Here is a 14,619-nt window from a genome sequence, read left to right as displayed (position 1 = left end):
ACAAGCCCCTTATCACAGTTAGCATATTCAAAGAATGTATCTGTAAATAACTGAAATTGTGGTAAAATAAAAAGTGTTCTCAATTTGCTTTAATCAAAATCGATGTCCTCAACTAGTCTGAACGCTTGCCCTGATAGCAACTCTGACAATTGAAAAGGATTTAGTTGCCTTTGAGAATCATCTCGTTTCACTGCGATAAATATTGGAGAGGTTACTATTATTCATTAAATTTGGATGAATTTAGCAACCGTTTAATACCGCCTATCAGGTGCAACAGCAAGCAAAAAAAATTCTGGGTAGACCCAGGCACATCGTTCGCATCGAGTGCAAGAGCGTGTCGTATAGTCTGGAAGATGATGCTCTGCATTCGTTACAATCTAGTATTAGCCGTTAAAATCGGGTGAAAATGTTAATATCTATATGTTGTAAATAACAATTAATTGATTTGAATTTTTCGTGTTTGAAAAAACAAATTTAATTTTTTCATACGTCAGTCGAAAAACCCAACCAAAACCGATTCGCGGCACTTTCGATGTGCTCACCTGGAGAGTGCTATCCCACTTCTTAGCTTCTTTCGATTACCAAACTATTGCATCGAAGAATCACAATTTTGACGCTTTTTTTTCTTTCGAAAAAAAAAATTACCCATGTATCTTAGAAAAGCGAATTTCATAGCAATACTTTTTACCTATTCTGACACATCTACAATAGAAAAAATTTTTACCTAGAGAAGAAGAGCAGCGTATTAAAAACATGATCTGCTGTTTATAAAAAAAAAAAAACGAATAGAACTCAGTTAATGGAACTATTGTGAAAAGACGAAAGCAAGGAAAAAGAAAATTTTGCGATACATATTGAATGATAATGAAATTAATTAAATCGCAAGCCATACCATTCTCATTATAGAATTTTTCTTGTTATCCCTCGTGCGATAGGCTTTGCTTTTTTCCTTGAAATGCTGATGCACTTTGTTCCCGCTTAGATTGTTATAAATGCATTTAATCAATTATTTGAGATATGGTGAATATTAGTAATTAACTATTGATTTCTATGGTTATGCGTATGAAACATACCCTGTACAGCGTGAGTTTCTCAGTATTTCACTTATGAGAAATAATTTTGTGTAATTGTCAAATAAGTTTCAACAATATAACTACAAATTTGCAAACATTAAATAGGCGACTCTATAAGTAAATATTTAAAGTAAAAATATATTAGAAAATAAATCGTAAAATTTTTAATAATATTCTCAAATCTAATCGTTTGATATTCTATGCTTTTTCAAGTTAAACTCTTATTGCAAGTTTTTCTTGAATCGTTATATTTACATATATATGCATATATTATAGAAAATAAAAGTTGATTACACGTTCCTTGAAAAACGCTAAATCGATCGCCGATAAGTTGAAAATTAATAAAAAAAAAAAGGTTTTCAAAAGAAAGCCTATTACCATTACTCATCCATAAGGTAATATGAAATAATTGTGCATTTATTTTTTGATGCTTACTTTTGTTTTACAGCCATACTCATAGAGCTAATATACTTTGGCTTTATGACCAATTAGGGCTTATTAGCCGTATTTAAGACCATAACAATTAACTAAATAACACAATGTTTGTAATGTTTACGTTATTTAACCTGAATAGTTTTGACTTCATATATAAATTAAATATTTACAGATATTTTATTATTAGTAACAAGTCGAGCACGCGTATTGCTGTAATGTTTGTCGTCGACATATCTACTGAGAAGAAAAGAAGTGCAACCGCACATATAAACGAGTATATGATTAGAAACTTTTTAATTTTTTTCACATGCCCCTCAAAGCAAACTAAAGTCACACTCAAGTTCCTTTAAACTATAAAAGCTTAACATATTAATATTTAGTATTGATTTTAATTATGACTACTATTTAAATTTTTTTGTTTCGGACTTAAACGAAGTTTGAAAGTGAGATTTTCAATCCTCTTAGAGTGTAAAGGTAAATATGTTTCATACATGAGAGGAGATGGGAGCGTAGGAAAATTTTTGAGCTGGAAGTTGAACATTTCTGAAAAGTCCGGAGTATCAGAAAATTTAATTCTCGTTGAAGTTCTTCAATACTTTTAGAACCTGAAGCGCTTTTAAAAGACAGGCTGTAAAATGCTTTTCTAACCGTGCGCGTGAGCATGAAAATCTGGCTTTTAAAGTTCTTGATAAAATATCAAGTTTTTGGTTTTTATATTTCCTTCTCTCTCTCTCTGGCTCTTTCTTCTTTCTTAAAAAGGAAAGACCATCATTAGCGAGATCCAAAAATAAGCTTCTCAAACCATACTTATTCAAATCTTGTCTAAAGCCTTAAGTTTCTAAATCGATTTAGCGAAATTTTTCGCTTGTAATGTGATGAAATATCCAAATGAACGAAAATCTGATCCGACTTGAATCTGTTGTATTGTAGACATCGTTCAATAACTATATTTTTTTCGTAAGTAATTGTACAAAATAAAAATGTAATTTATTATAACCCGTCTAAATGTGCCCAAACCCTTGTTCGAATTTACGAGAGATTCGAATCTGAAATGGAGTATTTGTTAGGATGCAGCATCACTTCTTTACTTTATAGATTAAGTGATCTCTTAAATAGCCATAAATAGGTTTAACATGACTTTTGTCGGAGTGGAAAAAGTTTAAATGGTTCAAATCATACATTTTCTGAATTCTATAGCAAACTTAAAACTTTAAATAATTGTAAACATTTTTTTTTATGCCAATTTTTTTCATTATCATTAAAAACATTCCGTGGTGTATTACAAAAAAGTTAAAAAATAAAAGTTTGATCAATTTGCAATTTTTTTTCACGTTTGCGGTCGCGATCTCAACGCACGCTTTTGTTCTGACAAGGCAGCAAATAAAGTCAATTTACAACATTTCATATCAAATATTCAAAATGCTTTGATAAACGTTTTTAAACGTGCGTGGAGGTAGAAATCTAAAAATAAAAGGAAGAAATAGCAAAACAAATCTTTATAGTAAGGAACAAAGTATTGCTTACACTCTACACATATGTGTATATAAACATATGTATACATATCTATTCATAAATATAAGTAAAAAAAAATTTGCAATTGTAAATAAAAACTAACGTACCTATTATTTTAGTAAATGATTGTAAGAAGTAAAAGAGTACAATAGAAAAAATCAATGTGCGGTGATCGTTGTAAAGCAATTTCTGTCTGTAATTTAAATTATTTGATGTCAATCTTTTCAGTGTTTACTAACGGAGCATATAAATGATTAACTAGAGTATACTGACAAGACTGAAGAACAGGATTTGCCGGCATTCCGGGTTTTTCATGTTGTCTTCCTCTAATCTATCGACATTTTTATTCATAAAAAAAAAAATATGTATACATATATTATAAATATATACATATACATATATTACATAAATAGTGTAATAATATAATATAGATATTAATATGTACATATAGATATATGTATATGTTCTAATCTGATATATACCATATATATATGCTCTAATATGATATATATCTTATAAATATATAAGAATATATTTCATATGTAATAATATACATATATATAATATATACACATATGTGTATAGAAGTGTTTTATTGATAATTGCCTCATACATGTTTGGGAAAGTTACATATGCAAGTTATAAACACTGCATTAAAAAAAAGAGTCTTCACGAAGTAGATTTATAAGATAAACAGTGTCGTTGTCAATAAAAAATTAAATTACACTTTATGTAATTTGTATTACTTGATAAAATGATGTTAACTTCTTCGTGATGTTTTGCTTTGAGCTTCTAATTTTTCTTTTTTCCTTTCTAAGACATTTAATAAAGTCTTATTTGGTTTTGTGTATCATGTATGTATCCGTCTTTCAGAATGCTGTTTCAACTCGACCAAGTGCATCGCCCACCTCCACGCAAACACCTTTACATACTATTCAGCAAGTGCAGCCAACAAATTTAACGACAAGCGCCGTGCCGTCGTCCACAGCCAGCCTCACTACACCCACTGTTGCTAGCGCAATGGCTGTTACATCCACAGTGCCGCCGGGTGCTCGTTCAGTGTCACCTGCCACGCCATACAACACTGCAAGTTCTTCAGCAGGTCTTGCATCAGCCGGGCCGGGTGGTGGTGGTACTGGTAGTGGTGGCGGCCACGTAGCACAATCCTCTGTATTGCCTGGTGTTCCCCTAACAACGGTTACCCCAGGAGGACAGGGTGTGCCACCGAATGCGGCGAGTACACCTTCAACTGGTAATCGGTGCTGTGACACCGGTCGCACAATATATACTGATCCTGTCAGCGGTCAAACATTGTGCTCCTGCCAATACGATATGTTAAGCTATCAAAGGCTTGCTGCTGCTGGTAGCCTTGTGGCTGGGCCGGGTGGCGTGCCATTGGGCGTGTACCCAGAAGGCATGTCGGCCTATTTGTCTGGTATGAGTACTGATCAACCAGCTTTCTATGCAAATCCGGTAAGTAATTAATAATCATGTACGAAACATCATATTGCAATAATAATTAGTTTAATAATAACAATGGGAGAATAGTATTGGTAATAATAATAATAATAATAACTTAAACACGTTCGATTGCAACTAATGTATATATAGTCAGTAATCGAATTTTCAATAGATGAAATGCAATCAACACTTCCAATTCATTTTTCTTAATATGACCAATCGCTCAAACGATGTCCCTTATCCGTATAACACGAGAGAAAGACATAGAGAGGTGATGGCCGCAGGTTGGCGGGTGTGGGCCCAAACACTAAGCATTGTGCCTTCACCGATTGATCTGGCTCACATTACAACTGCCACCCAAATAAACTCTACCAACTGAGATTTGAATCCGCGCACAGTGACTTGGCAACCGCGAATCTTACCTACTCGGGTATAAATTGCAAATAAATTTGAAATACGATCAAATTTTCTTTCTTTACTTTGAATTGTAAAATGAGTCTAATGCACCGAATGCGTTATTTCAATTCGATGAGTTTAAAGAATTAGAGCTTTATAAAATCGTTAGGGAAAACGTTACAACAGACCACCAACGGAATTAAACGTACAAAAATTGGTACAACAGCAAGCTTTACGACCAACGATTTCCGATATTTTATGTTTATTTCATTAAAATTAGCTTCTCACGTATAAGAAATCAATGATCACAATTGAAATTTTGCACTTTTCATTAGTCCCTTAACAGAACCCTTCTATGAAACTTAAAAGCGACATAACGTCAGAAAATTAACTAATATTGAAATCATTTTAAAAACAAACGCATTCAGCTTATGAAAATGTGTCGATTCGAAATGTATTACAGTTCGAGCACTATTTGATAAGTGAAAAATTATTTTAACGAAATGTTTAAGTTAATCTAAAAATATTAAATTCTGTTTTTTATTTTTAAAAACTTAATATAACTGAAACAATCAATTAGGATTTCCCTGTGTTTTATGTCGGTATCGTCTGTGATGACATTAACCCATCAAAAGTAATTAATTTTCAACTATTTTAAAAGCTTCTAACGTATTATAAATCATCCAGAGAAGAGATTGAAAAGGAATGGTGTAATTTCACCCCCCAATTAGTTTGAAAGATTTCTTCCTGTAATTTTTTGCTTCAAAGATAATTCACAGTTTTTGCTTATGAAGTGAAAGCAATTTTTGTTGTATCGTATAAGAAAAACTAAGAGCGCCACCACTAACATTCATATCATTATTATGTTCAAAGAAAACAACACACGTCAAATTGCTTTAAAGAAGTCATTACTTTGACACAAGATGTCATTACATTGACACAAATGTTCAACAGAAAGGCCGATATAGGCATACATATATATGTACATGTAAGCGTACGTGCATATATAGATATAAATAATACATATTTATAGTTGTATTAAGGAAGGAACATGTAGTCTCCATAAGTAGATCTGGTATAATAACACTTCTTGTGAATATTTTCATTTTTTTTTTCTTCGCTTCCTTAATATAAATATACCGACTGATTAATAATTGTGTCAACGGGTAACGCTTGTAGACAGAGAGAAAGCAAGAAAGAGAGAAAGCGAGAGAGAAAGTTATTACGAAAATAGAGATTTAGGTGACATAAAGAAGCTACTTTGAATTTCTTAAACTTCATTTTCGATAGAATTTTTTTTTGTTTTCTTCTTTTTCTTTTCGCTTTCTGTTTACATTATTCTGTGGATTGAATTATTTTTTACACCTTTATGCACATGATAATTAGCTATTGGCTGCTTAATGGCGCCCGATAAAAGGTTTTATAAAAAAACAAACGTAATTCTTTCATCAAGTTGAGTGTTGAAATTTAAAGTTTTGTTTATTCTTAAATACTGAAAATTCTTTTCGGCAATTTCTTTAAATCGTTTTTAGCCGTGGATAACACGCATTCAAAATAGTTTTAATTGCCTATAAAATACACTATACGTTCTATTTTGAAATGGAAAGTATACTCATTTTGGGACGAATCTCGTGCATCCATCATTTTAGGTAAGCGCAGAGGGGAGTGCCGTTAAGACCGATTCTTAAATTACTTTGCTACAAATGTTGACCAGCTTTTGTAATCCTGCATGGCATGTTACCTCGTGGTCTCATTGAAACAAAGCGAAACATTTCGAAGTTACTTAATTTATCTATAATTTATAACACAATTTTGGCTTACTTTCCCAAAGCGGATTGTAATCGATTGTACGCACTTCAATAGTTTTTTCAAATTCTGCCTTTTTTATATCTGAAATGATTATTAAGATTATGCGAACATGCTAACATCGTTTTGAAAAAAGGCGAAAAATAAAAACGTACATGTTGGAAAATTGAAGGATAGTAAGGGACTTGAAAAGAGTTGACAAGAAAGAAGCAACCCATATAAAGACCCATGTGTAGAAATGCCTCGTATATCGGAATCGGCTAAGGATTCATATCATTCGATGATAATGGAGCTATTAAGAGCAAGCAAGGAAGAAAGGAGACATTAATACTGGTATATATTCGACTTGAAAACATTTGGATCCCGTTTTATTTTTGTTTTTTAGAACACTGCAGGTCGATTGTTCCAAAGATAGCTTGGTGGATACAAAGTTAAGAGTTGTGGCGTGCGGTATACGAGCAACTCCAGAAAAAATGGCTGAATACGTGGAAAAATCGGCTTCTACTATTAAAATATAAATCTATTTCATCCTTTGCTGTGCGCGTACCTATTCACACGCAGAGCACAATCCATTTTGCGCCGATGCTTCAGAATCTCGAAAGTATTAGACGCTGGTCTTTCTCGAATCGAAATTTCTAATTCTTATGTTTATTATTTTAATCGATTTCAATTTTGGTTCAGTTCACCAGTTCAACTTTCTCAACTTCAAAAATAATGGAAGGTTCGAAATTTTATATCAATTAAAAATATGCTTTGCTCACGCAAGTTTCGTTTTCTATATTTTATAAATATTATTTTGTGTCCGATCGTGTTTAGACGGCATTCTTACACATTTTTTTTACATGACATCTTTCTTGCTAATTTTCTTTTGCATCATGCGAGCTTGTTAATGAAGAAAATGTACTTTTTTTTAGAAAGTTCAACTGACGAAGAAACATCTTGTCTACGGTCCAACGAAGTGATATATCTTCTGTTTATTGTACGCATACTATAGTGCGTTTTAATTACTTATAGGAAAATTTTTTAAAATAAGTCTTTGCATGGCAAGTGGCCGATCCATTTTCAACAGCGCTCGCGATCGACCAGATACGTCGATATAGTGAATTTCGTGAAAATATCTAAAAAATTACGGCTAGATAAAAGAAGACAAAATGGACATTCGGGCAGTTTAGATCGGTTCAGAAAATGATTCTAATTCGATCGATATAATAAAGGTGAGTCTATCACAAGTGCTTTAGGACTGTGTTGCATACATCCACACAAACTTAATATACGCTCGTAGGTCAAGTTATGTAGGCTATATAAACGTTGCTAGGTTCTTGTAATCATCGCCTTAATGAACCGGCTGTCTCTGTTGTCTGCGTAAAAGGAATCTGTACCTTATATGCTTATTATCATCCTATAGTGACGGACACAGAGATTCATATCATACAAAATTAACAAAGAAATAAGGTGATTTTTTTTTTTTTTTTTTTTTTGAAAGCTTTCGGTTACGCTCCGAATATTTGTCAAAGTTAGTTTTCTATCTGTAGGTAAATGTATGAATGTAATAACCCCATTGTGACAAATTGTGGTAATTTATTCCGAATTTTTAATTTTTTTTTTTAAGTAAAACATGGCGCAAAGCCAAGCCGTTTAGTTGAGTAAATTGACTGGTCACAGCTAAAAAGCAAATTAAATATAAAAAAAAAAAAGTAAAACAAAGAGAAAACATTTAATACACGCACCCGCGTGTACACAAAAACGCACAAACGCAAAAGCCACAAACTAATTATGTGTAAGCGCAAGCGCTATTCTTAATTCATTTCATCAATAACTTTTACATCGTTAAAGTAAAAATTGACATTATAATAATTTACAATATTATCCTACACTTAGTTGGGTTTTGCTGTCACCACATAACACACCACTCTATAAGTTCGCATAGGATGACGGTAATGCCTAGTCACTAGGATTTTTAGATGCCAGCGAGTCGGTTGCAAATTCCATACAAAAAAAAAATTTGAAAGCTTTCTAAAGAAATAGAGTTAAAAAAGCAGGCAAAAATATAAGATTCAAATCCCACCCAAAGTAAACCGCTTTCCAAATCTATTAATTAATTGAAGCTCTTTTTCATCCCACTGTTCCTAAGCCAACCAACTTTAGATGTCAAAAAATAAAATATATTTCAGCAGAAAAGTTTAACAATACAAAAAATTGAATCATATTAATCATATATCTGATATATATATAAATCTTTTATGCTACGCTGCGAACAATTTCAATCAAAATTTTTAACATTTTGAATCCACAGTTGAATCTAAAAAGATTTCGTTTTTTGTTTTTGAGAAATCAATCATTATTATGGTGTTTGTTACATAAACCAAAACAAGATTTTATGAATGATTGAAAGTCGCTTTTTTTTTTAAACTAGTTTGAAAATTATTTTATCAATAAATGTAGTAACGGATATATGGTTTTTAAAACTTCTATAACGAATTTTTGATACCCAACATTTATATAAAGTGTTTTTAAGAAAATTCACAAAACAAATTAAAAATGTAAATTGAAATGCTCTTAAATTTTCAGCTTTGTGTATAACTATTATTTTCATATATGCTCTAAAATAATAATTGTGAATATATATTAGAAACGATCAATATGACTTCAAACCAACAAAATTCCAAAGGGGATGGAACTTGAAATCATATATCACACGTATATGTCTTTGAATTAATAGTGTCATTGCTTGGAATTATGAGACCACATATTATCCAAATGGTAAGGAGATATGATTTTTTTTAACTTTATATAGACTGGCGTAAGATTGAGCTTATGTAACAGTCTAACAATTACGAAGCTAGTATTTTCCGCGGTCGAAGATCTCAAGACTACAGACTGTGGTGATTAGTTATATTTGGATATTACAGCGTTTCTGTAACAATCTTTCAATTTCTACAGTGCACGAAGAATACGAAGGAGGCACATCTCTCTTTCTCTCTCTTTATTCTTGTTTTTCTCTCCCTCTGTGGAATCATACTTAATGCTCATACGAGTATTCTGAACTTAGTTTCGAGACAGTAATGATCTTGTACTCTCAGCGTGGGTCTTAGACTTTATATCCAAAGCCGAAAACATTACTATATAACCTGAAGAACAGAATCAAGTAAATGAACTTGGCCTTTATTTTCCATATTGAAAATTAGAGAGTCCTTCCTTTATAACCGAATATGATATGGAAACCCTTCTGTTGTTCTTGTTGAAAGAGATTCGAACGTCAGTCAAATTGTTGTGATCATAATTAATAAATATCCGCAAATTTTAAACTTAACTCTTGGTATGATTTATCTAATAATCTTTCTTCTACTAATTACATGTTGGCGAGTACGGTACAGACACAATGCAAACATGTTCGTTATATTTTCGATATGTTTTTGCCAGGAATGTGTAGGACATATAGCGCAATTTATTTATATTACGTTAATATAGCTTGCTAGGTATTCAACATTTTTTTTTTTGTGGACAACCAATACTTTTAGAGAAAGTCTGTCAATTTTCAAGTATATCAAAGAAAGATTTTCGTAACTGTTTAAGTTCTTTGCAAAACCAAACATACCTTCGTGTTCGTGATTATGAGATAGAAGCTGATTACATATTAATATATCTATAAAAGCCAATTTTTGTATTAATTAATTAATTACTACCACTTTTTTTATTTTTTCAATCTAAATTTGCATAATAAAAATGAATTTGAAGTTTGTGTTTGATTTTAGTTTTCGATTATAATATATAGATTTTATATAATATATAGATAAAAAATTAAAAAAAAAAAAAAACATAAAAACGCAGAACAGTATAAAAAGTATCATTTAATGAAAAATCAAAAATTATCATCAGTTAAGTAATCTTTAAACTTTTTGAAATTTGCTATCATATTGGCACTTCAAAGAGTTAGAGATAGATTTTATTTGTATATAAAACGTAAGAAGTTTAATTGAAATTGTAAGAAAAAATTCGAAAAAATGGCATTCCTCATAGCGAACTATTTTAAATCACTTTATATTTGCACAACTGACAATTCTCAGAAATTAATGCAACCTCAGAGTTATGTGACGCTTATCATAAACAACAAGCGCGCTCAGTATGGCAATTCTCCTATTAAAAATTTCGATTATTTTTGTTTTCAACAAGATATATTGTTCAACAGTTACATGATTTTCCAACGAAATCCAAATGTGTAGACTAAATCATCTAAACCAAGGTATCTCTATAAGACTTGTAAGTCGTACCGGGGCGGGTATAGCAAATACAGAATTATGTGTCAATAATTTCGGCATCTGTCTGAGGAAATGGGAAAGAAAAGAAAGGAAAATTTAAACATAAATGTCAATCTTTTTTTTTCGACTACATAACGATTTTATGTTTCCATCAACAAAATTCATATAAAACTTTCATGAAGTATTTCATAGAGTTAAGTGTTAAAAATCAACAACTATCGATCCCAAAATTTTTATCCCTCAGATTGTATTTCTAGGTCATATTAATAAAGAAGGTTTGAAGTGAGGTCATCTAAAATTAGTTGGTTCTCGTGTTCGTTAGGCAATTGTTAACAACAGTTAAAATCGATAACGATTAAAAAAAGATTGCTAAAAGCAATGCCTACTCCTATCAATTCCAGTAAGCAGTTGAAAGTAATTTAATGTTTTTCCAACAGGCAGCTCAATATGTTACGCAATCGTCGAAAGACGCTCATTATGGAAGCGTATTTGATTATGGAGCGACCTTAAACTTCATGTTACTCCAAATCTTAACGAATCTAAAAGAAATCTAAGAAATATTTGCGAGCCTACTAGAACGAGTTTAAAGTTTTCAATTTAAAATTTTTTGCCTTTACAAAAAATTGTAATTTCTCTAGAAAACATTTCCTATAAATTTTATATATATGTTCCGTTCCTGGTACGCAATTTTCCCTATCGCTTTACTACTAAAGAATGAAAGAAGAACAATATGCTTTTTTGTCAAATAAGATAAATTTACCTATTAAATGCAGTAAACGACGCCGTACACAGAGAAAATTTTCATTGATTTTAATTAATAAGTAGAAGCAAAAAAAAATATATATGAAAATTTTACAAGTAACCATAAGAAACAATTGTTGTTTCGTAAAGTATGTAAAGTGGCAAGTATTACATGTTTTCTGCATTTGTCTGTCCATCTGTCCGCCTGTCTGTCTTTCTTGAGTGTTTTATTGGTAGCAGAATAACACATTAAAACAAGTCGCCACACATTTTCAACAAAAAATAAAATATTATGTGTTTTGTGAAAGCAGACAGAGAGAGATAGAGAGAGAGACGCCCAAGAATAGATAACAAAGTATTTTTTGATGATGAATATACAACAACACGAGCAACTATAGTAACTAACTATACAGACAAATACACACATAGAGAGAGAGAGATAAATGTATTCATTCTTACATACGTATATATATTACTGATGTAGTAAAGTTGTTGTCCAAAATACTTAAATTGCCGGTATCAGTGTTAGTCACCTGTGTCTGCGCTGTGTTAATGTACTTAAATATACATAGCAAGAAAGTATAAGAACAGAGAAACAAAAATAAAAAGTAAAAGTTGTTGTTTTCTTTATTTGTTGCTTTCAATACTCATATATCGAGTTCGGTTATCTACGACACTTTCTGAAAAATTCAACATTACAAAACGGTTTTGTCTTTCTGCTTTTTTTGTTTTAAACAAACAGACAAACTGTTACATCGTCACAAACATACATTAGTTAGTATATGTATAAGCAAAATGTTATTGAATTACTTAAGTAAAAAGTCTTAACTAGATTTTAATTGTAATGAATGAAAATAAATGTACACTTACAGAAGACACATTAGTACGTACACGAACACGCGTGTACCCATACTTACATAAATATATGCACACAAACATACAGCTGATCTAATTTACACCAAAACGCTATTGACGTCAGCTTTTTGACATATATGTATATATATATATAATATATTATATATGTTATACGCATCCCTCACTTCTAACCTTTCCGTCTCTTTATACTTGGTCTGATAAGCAAAACTTGATACTTACTTATGCTTGTGCGTTATTTGTGTCTTGTTCTCTTTTTTTTATATATTTTCTTTTTTATCATTTTGAAAAAAAAAATATTTACCATATATTACATTTATTGTTAACCAGAAGCTACACAATTAATGCGTGCCTTTTCTTTGTTTTTTTGCTGCTTACTTTATTCTCAATTTTCATGTTGTACAATGAAATCTATCTACAAAGCAACGTAACAACTGAACAGCGCGGGCTTGGTTGTTGGTTTAAAGCTTCTTATTTTTGTTGATATATATAATACATATACAACTTTTTTTTGGTGATCGTGTTGTGCGTATTTCCTTACTTTGCGATATTTTTAAGCTTCTGTTTGTTGCTATTGCTTTTGTTGAACAGCATATCTTTTTACCATATTTTTGTTTTGCTTCTTATAGTTGCTCTTCTTAACAACAGTTGCACGTATAGCTACATAATTTATGCTTTCAAGGTGTGATAAATTTTCATGTTAATGTATAAAGCAAACCATCGGACAAACGAACGGACGAACGAACAAGCAAAAATACATCTAAAAAAGTTATTCAAAAGCGTAATCTTTCTCAACTTTTCAATACATAACCACGCTTCTTAGTACGCTTATTTATGAATGGAGTTCATTCAGTGTATTCTTAACAAGAGCATTACACTTTTACCGCTTGCCTGTAAAACAGTTTAAGAATCAAAAAAAAAAAAAAAACAACAACAACAAAGAATACATAAGAATTATTTTTAATGTTACTATTTGAAACGCAAAGGATATTAAGTTTAAAAAAAAAAAAGAAGCGAAAATTAGATATAATCACTGGTGAAATAATGTGTGGTCATGCGTATGCAATGAAGACAGAGAAAATGCTAACCCTAAAATTTTCCCTTTAATTAGCATCAATAAAATTTTGTTTCCACTCGTTATTTCCAGTAGATGGTATTTTTATTTTGGCTGATACTTCTTGAACAAAAAATACATAAAAAAATTTTAAATGAAAATTAATAAATAAATCGACATACCTGAAACACATACTCGTTCATGGGAAAATGCTTATTTTGTGTCGGTATTAATATTCTAAATTACTTTTCGCCATTGTTGTAATTGTTTATGCGCATATTCAGAACATTTAACGATTTTCGACATCAATAATCAATCTCTCCATGGTAAAAAAAAAGAACAAGCTACGAGAACAATATATTTATTTCCATTAAAAGTTTACCAAAAGTTTTCATTGCATACAAATACCTATGGTTTAGAACCCATAAATAATATAAGTCTTTGATAAAAACAAACAATAAATCTTGTTAGGCAATGCCTTTCTGTTCTGAATATTTTGATACCATAACCTTTTGAAAAAAAAGAGTAAGAAAATTAAATTCGGTCGGGACCGAATCTTTTATACCCATCACCGTTGTACTAAAAAAGGCAAAAAAAGTACAAGAACAAAATTTTCGCGTTCTATAATATGGAGTGGGCCCAGCTGATTTCTTCTATTTTCAAAATAAAAATTTTTATCGTATAGGTATGTGAGCGTTGTAGGCGTGTCCTTTAAATAGTTTAGGTCAATTCCAAATTCTTTTGCAGACTTTTAGGAGTTATCTTTATTTTCGCTAGCAAGAATATGTTTACTAAAAATATATCAAAGTTTAGGTGTATTCCAAATTTAAAACTGACCAAGAATTTATGTACTTTGTGGAGTCTCTGATGCTTCCTTCTGGACTTTGCAAACGTTTTGACAAAATGAATATATCCCTCATCCTTCGGTGATGGGTATAAAAATATATATCTATGTACATGTATATACATATTCAGTTTTAATTTGTACCGACTTCTCATTTATCGATTGCGT

General features: G+C 31.1%; 1 protein-coding gene across 3 annotated transcripts in view; it reads left to right on the top strand.

The window, feature by feature from the left end:
- LOC119637808 (homeobox protein araucan) overlaps nt 1-14,619 on the top strand; it is a 35,947-nt gene that overhangs the window by 13,549 nt on the left and 7,779 nt on the right. For all 3 annotated transcript variants that reach the window (XM_038034134.1, XM_038034133.1, XM_038034131.1), the window contains exon 2: nt 3,894-4,493. In XM_038034134.1, coding sequence (XP_037890062.1) covers nt 4,041-4,493 — 453 coding nt within the window. In that variant the 5' untranslated portion in view covers nt 3,894-4,040. The remainder of the gene's footprint in view (nt 1-3,893; nt 4,494-14,619) is intronic.

This window comes from Glossina fuscipes, unplaced genomic scaffold, assembly GCF_014805625.2.
Source record: "Glossina fuscipes isolate IAEA_lab_2018 unplaced genomic scaffold, Yale_Gfus_2 61, whole genome shotgun sequence".
Classification (NCBI taxonomy): domain Eukaryota; kingdom Metazoa; phylum Arthropoda; class Insecta; order Diptera; family Glossinidae; genus Glossina; species Glossina fuscipes.
Note: the sequence above shows the minus strand (reverse complement) of the source record. Positions and strands in the feature narration are given on the sequence as shown.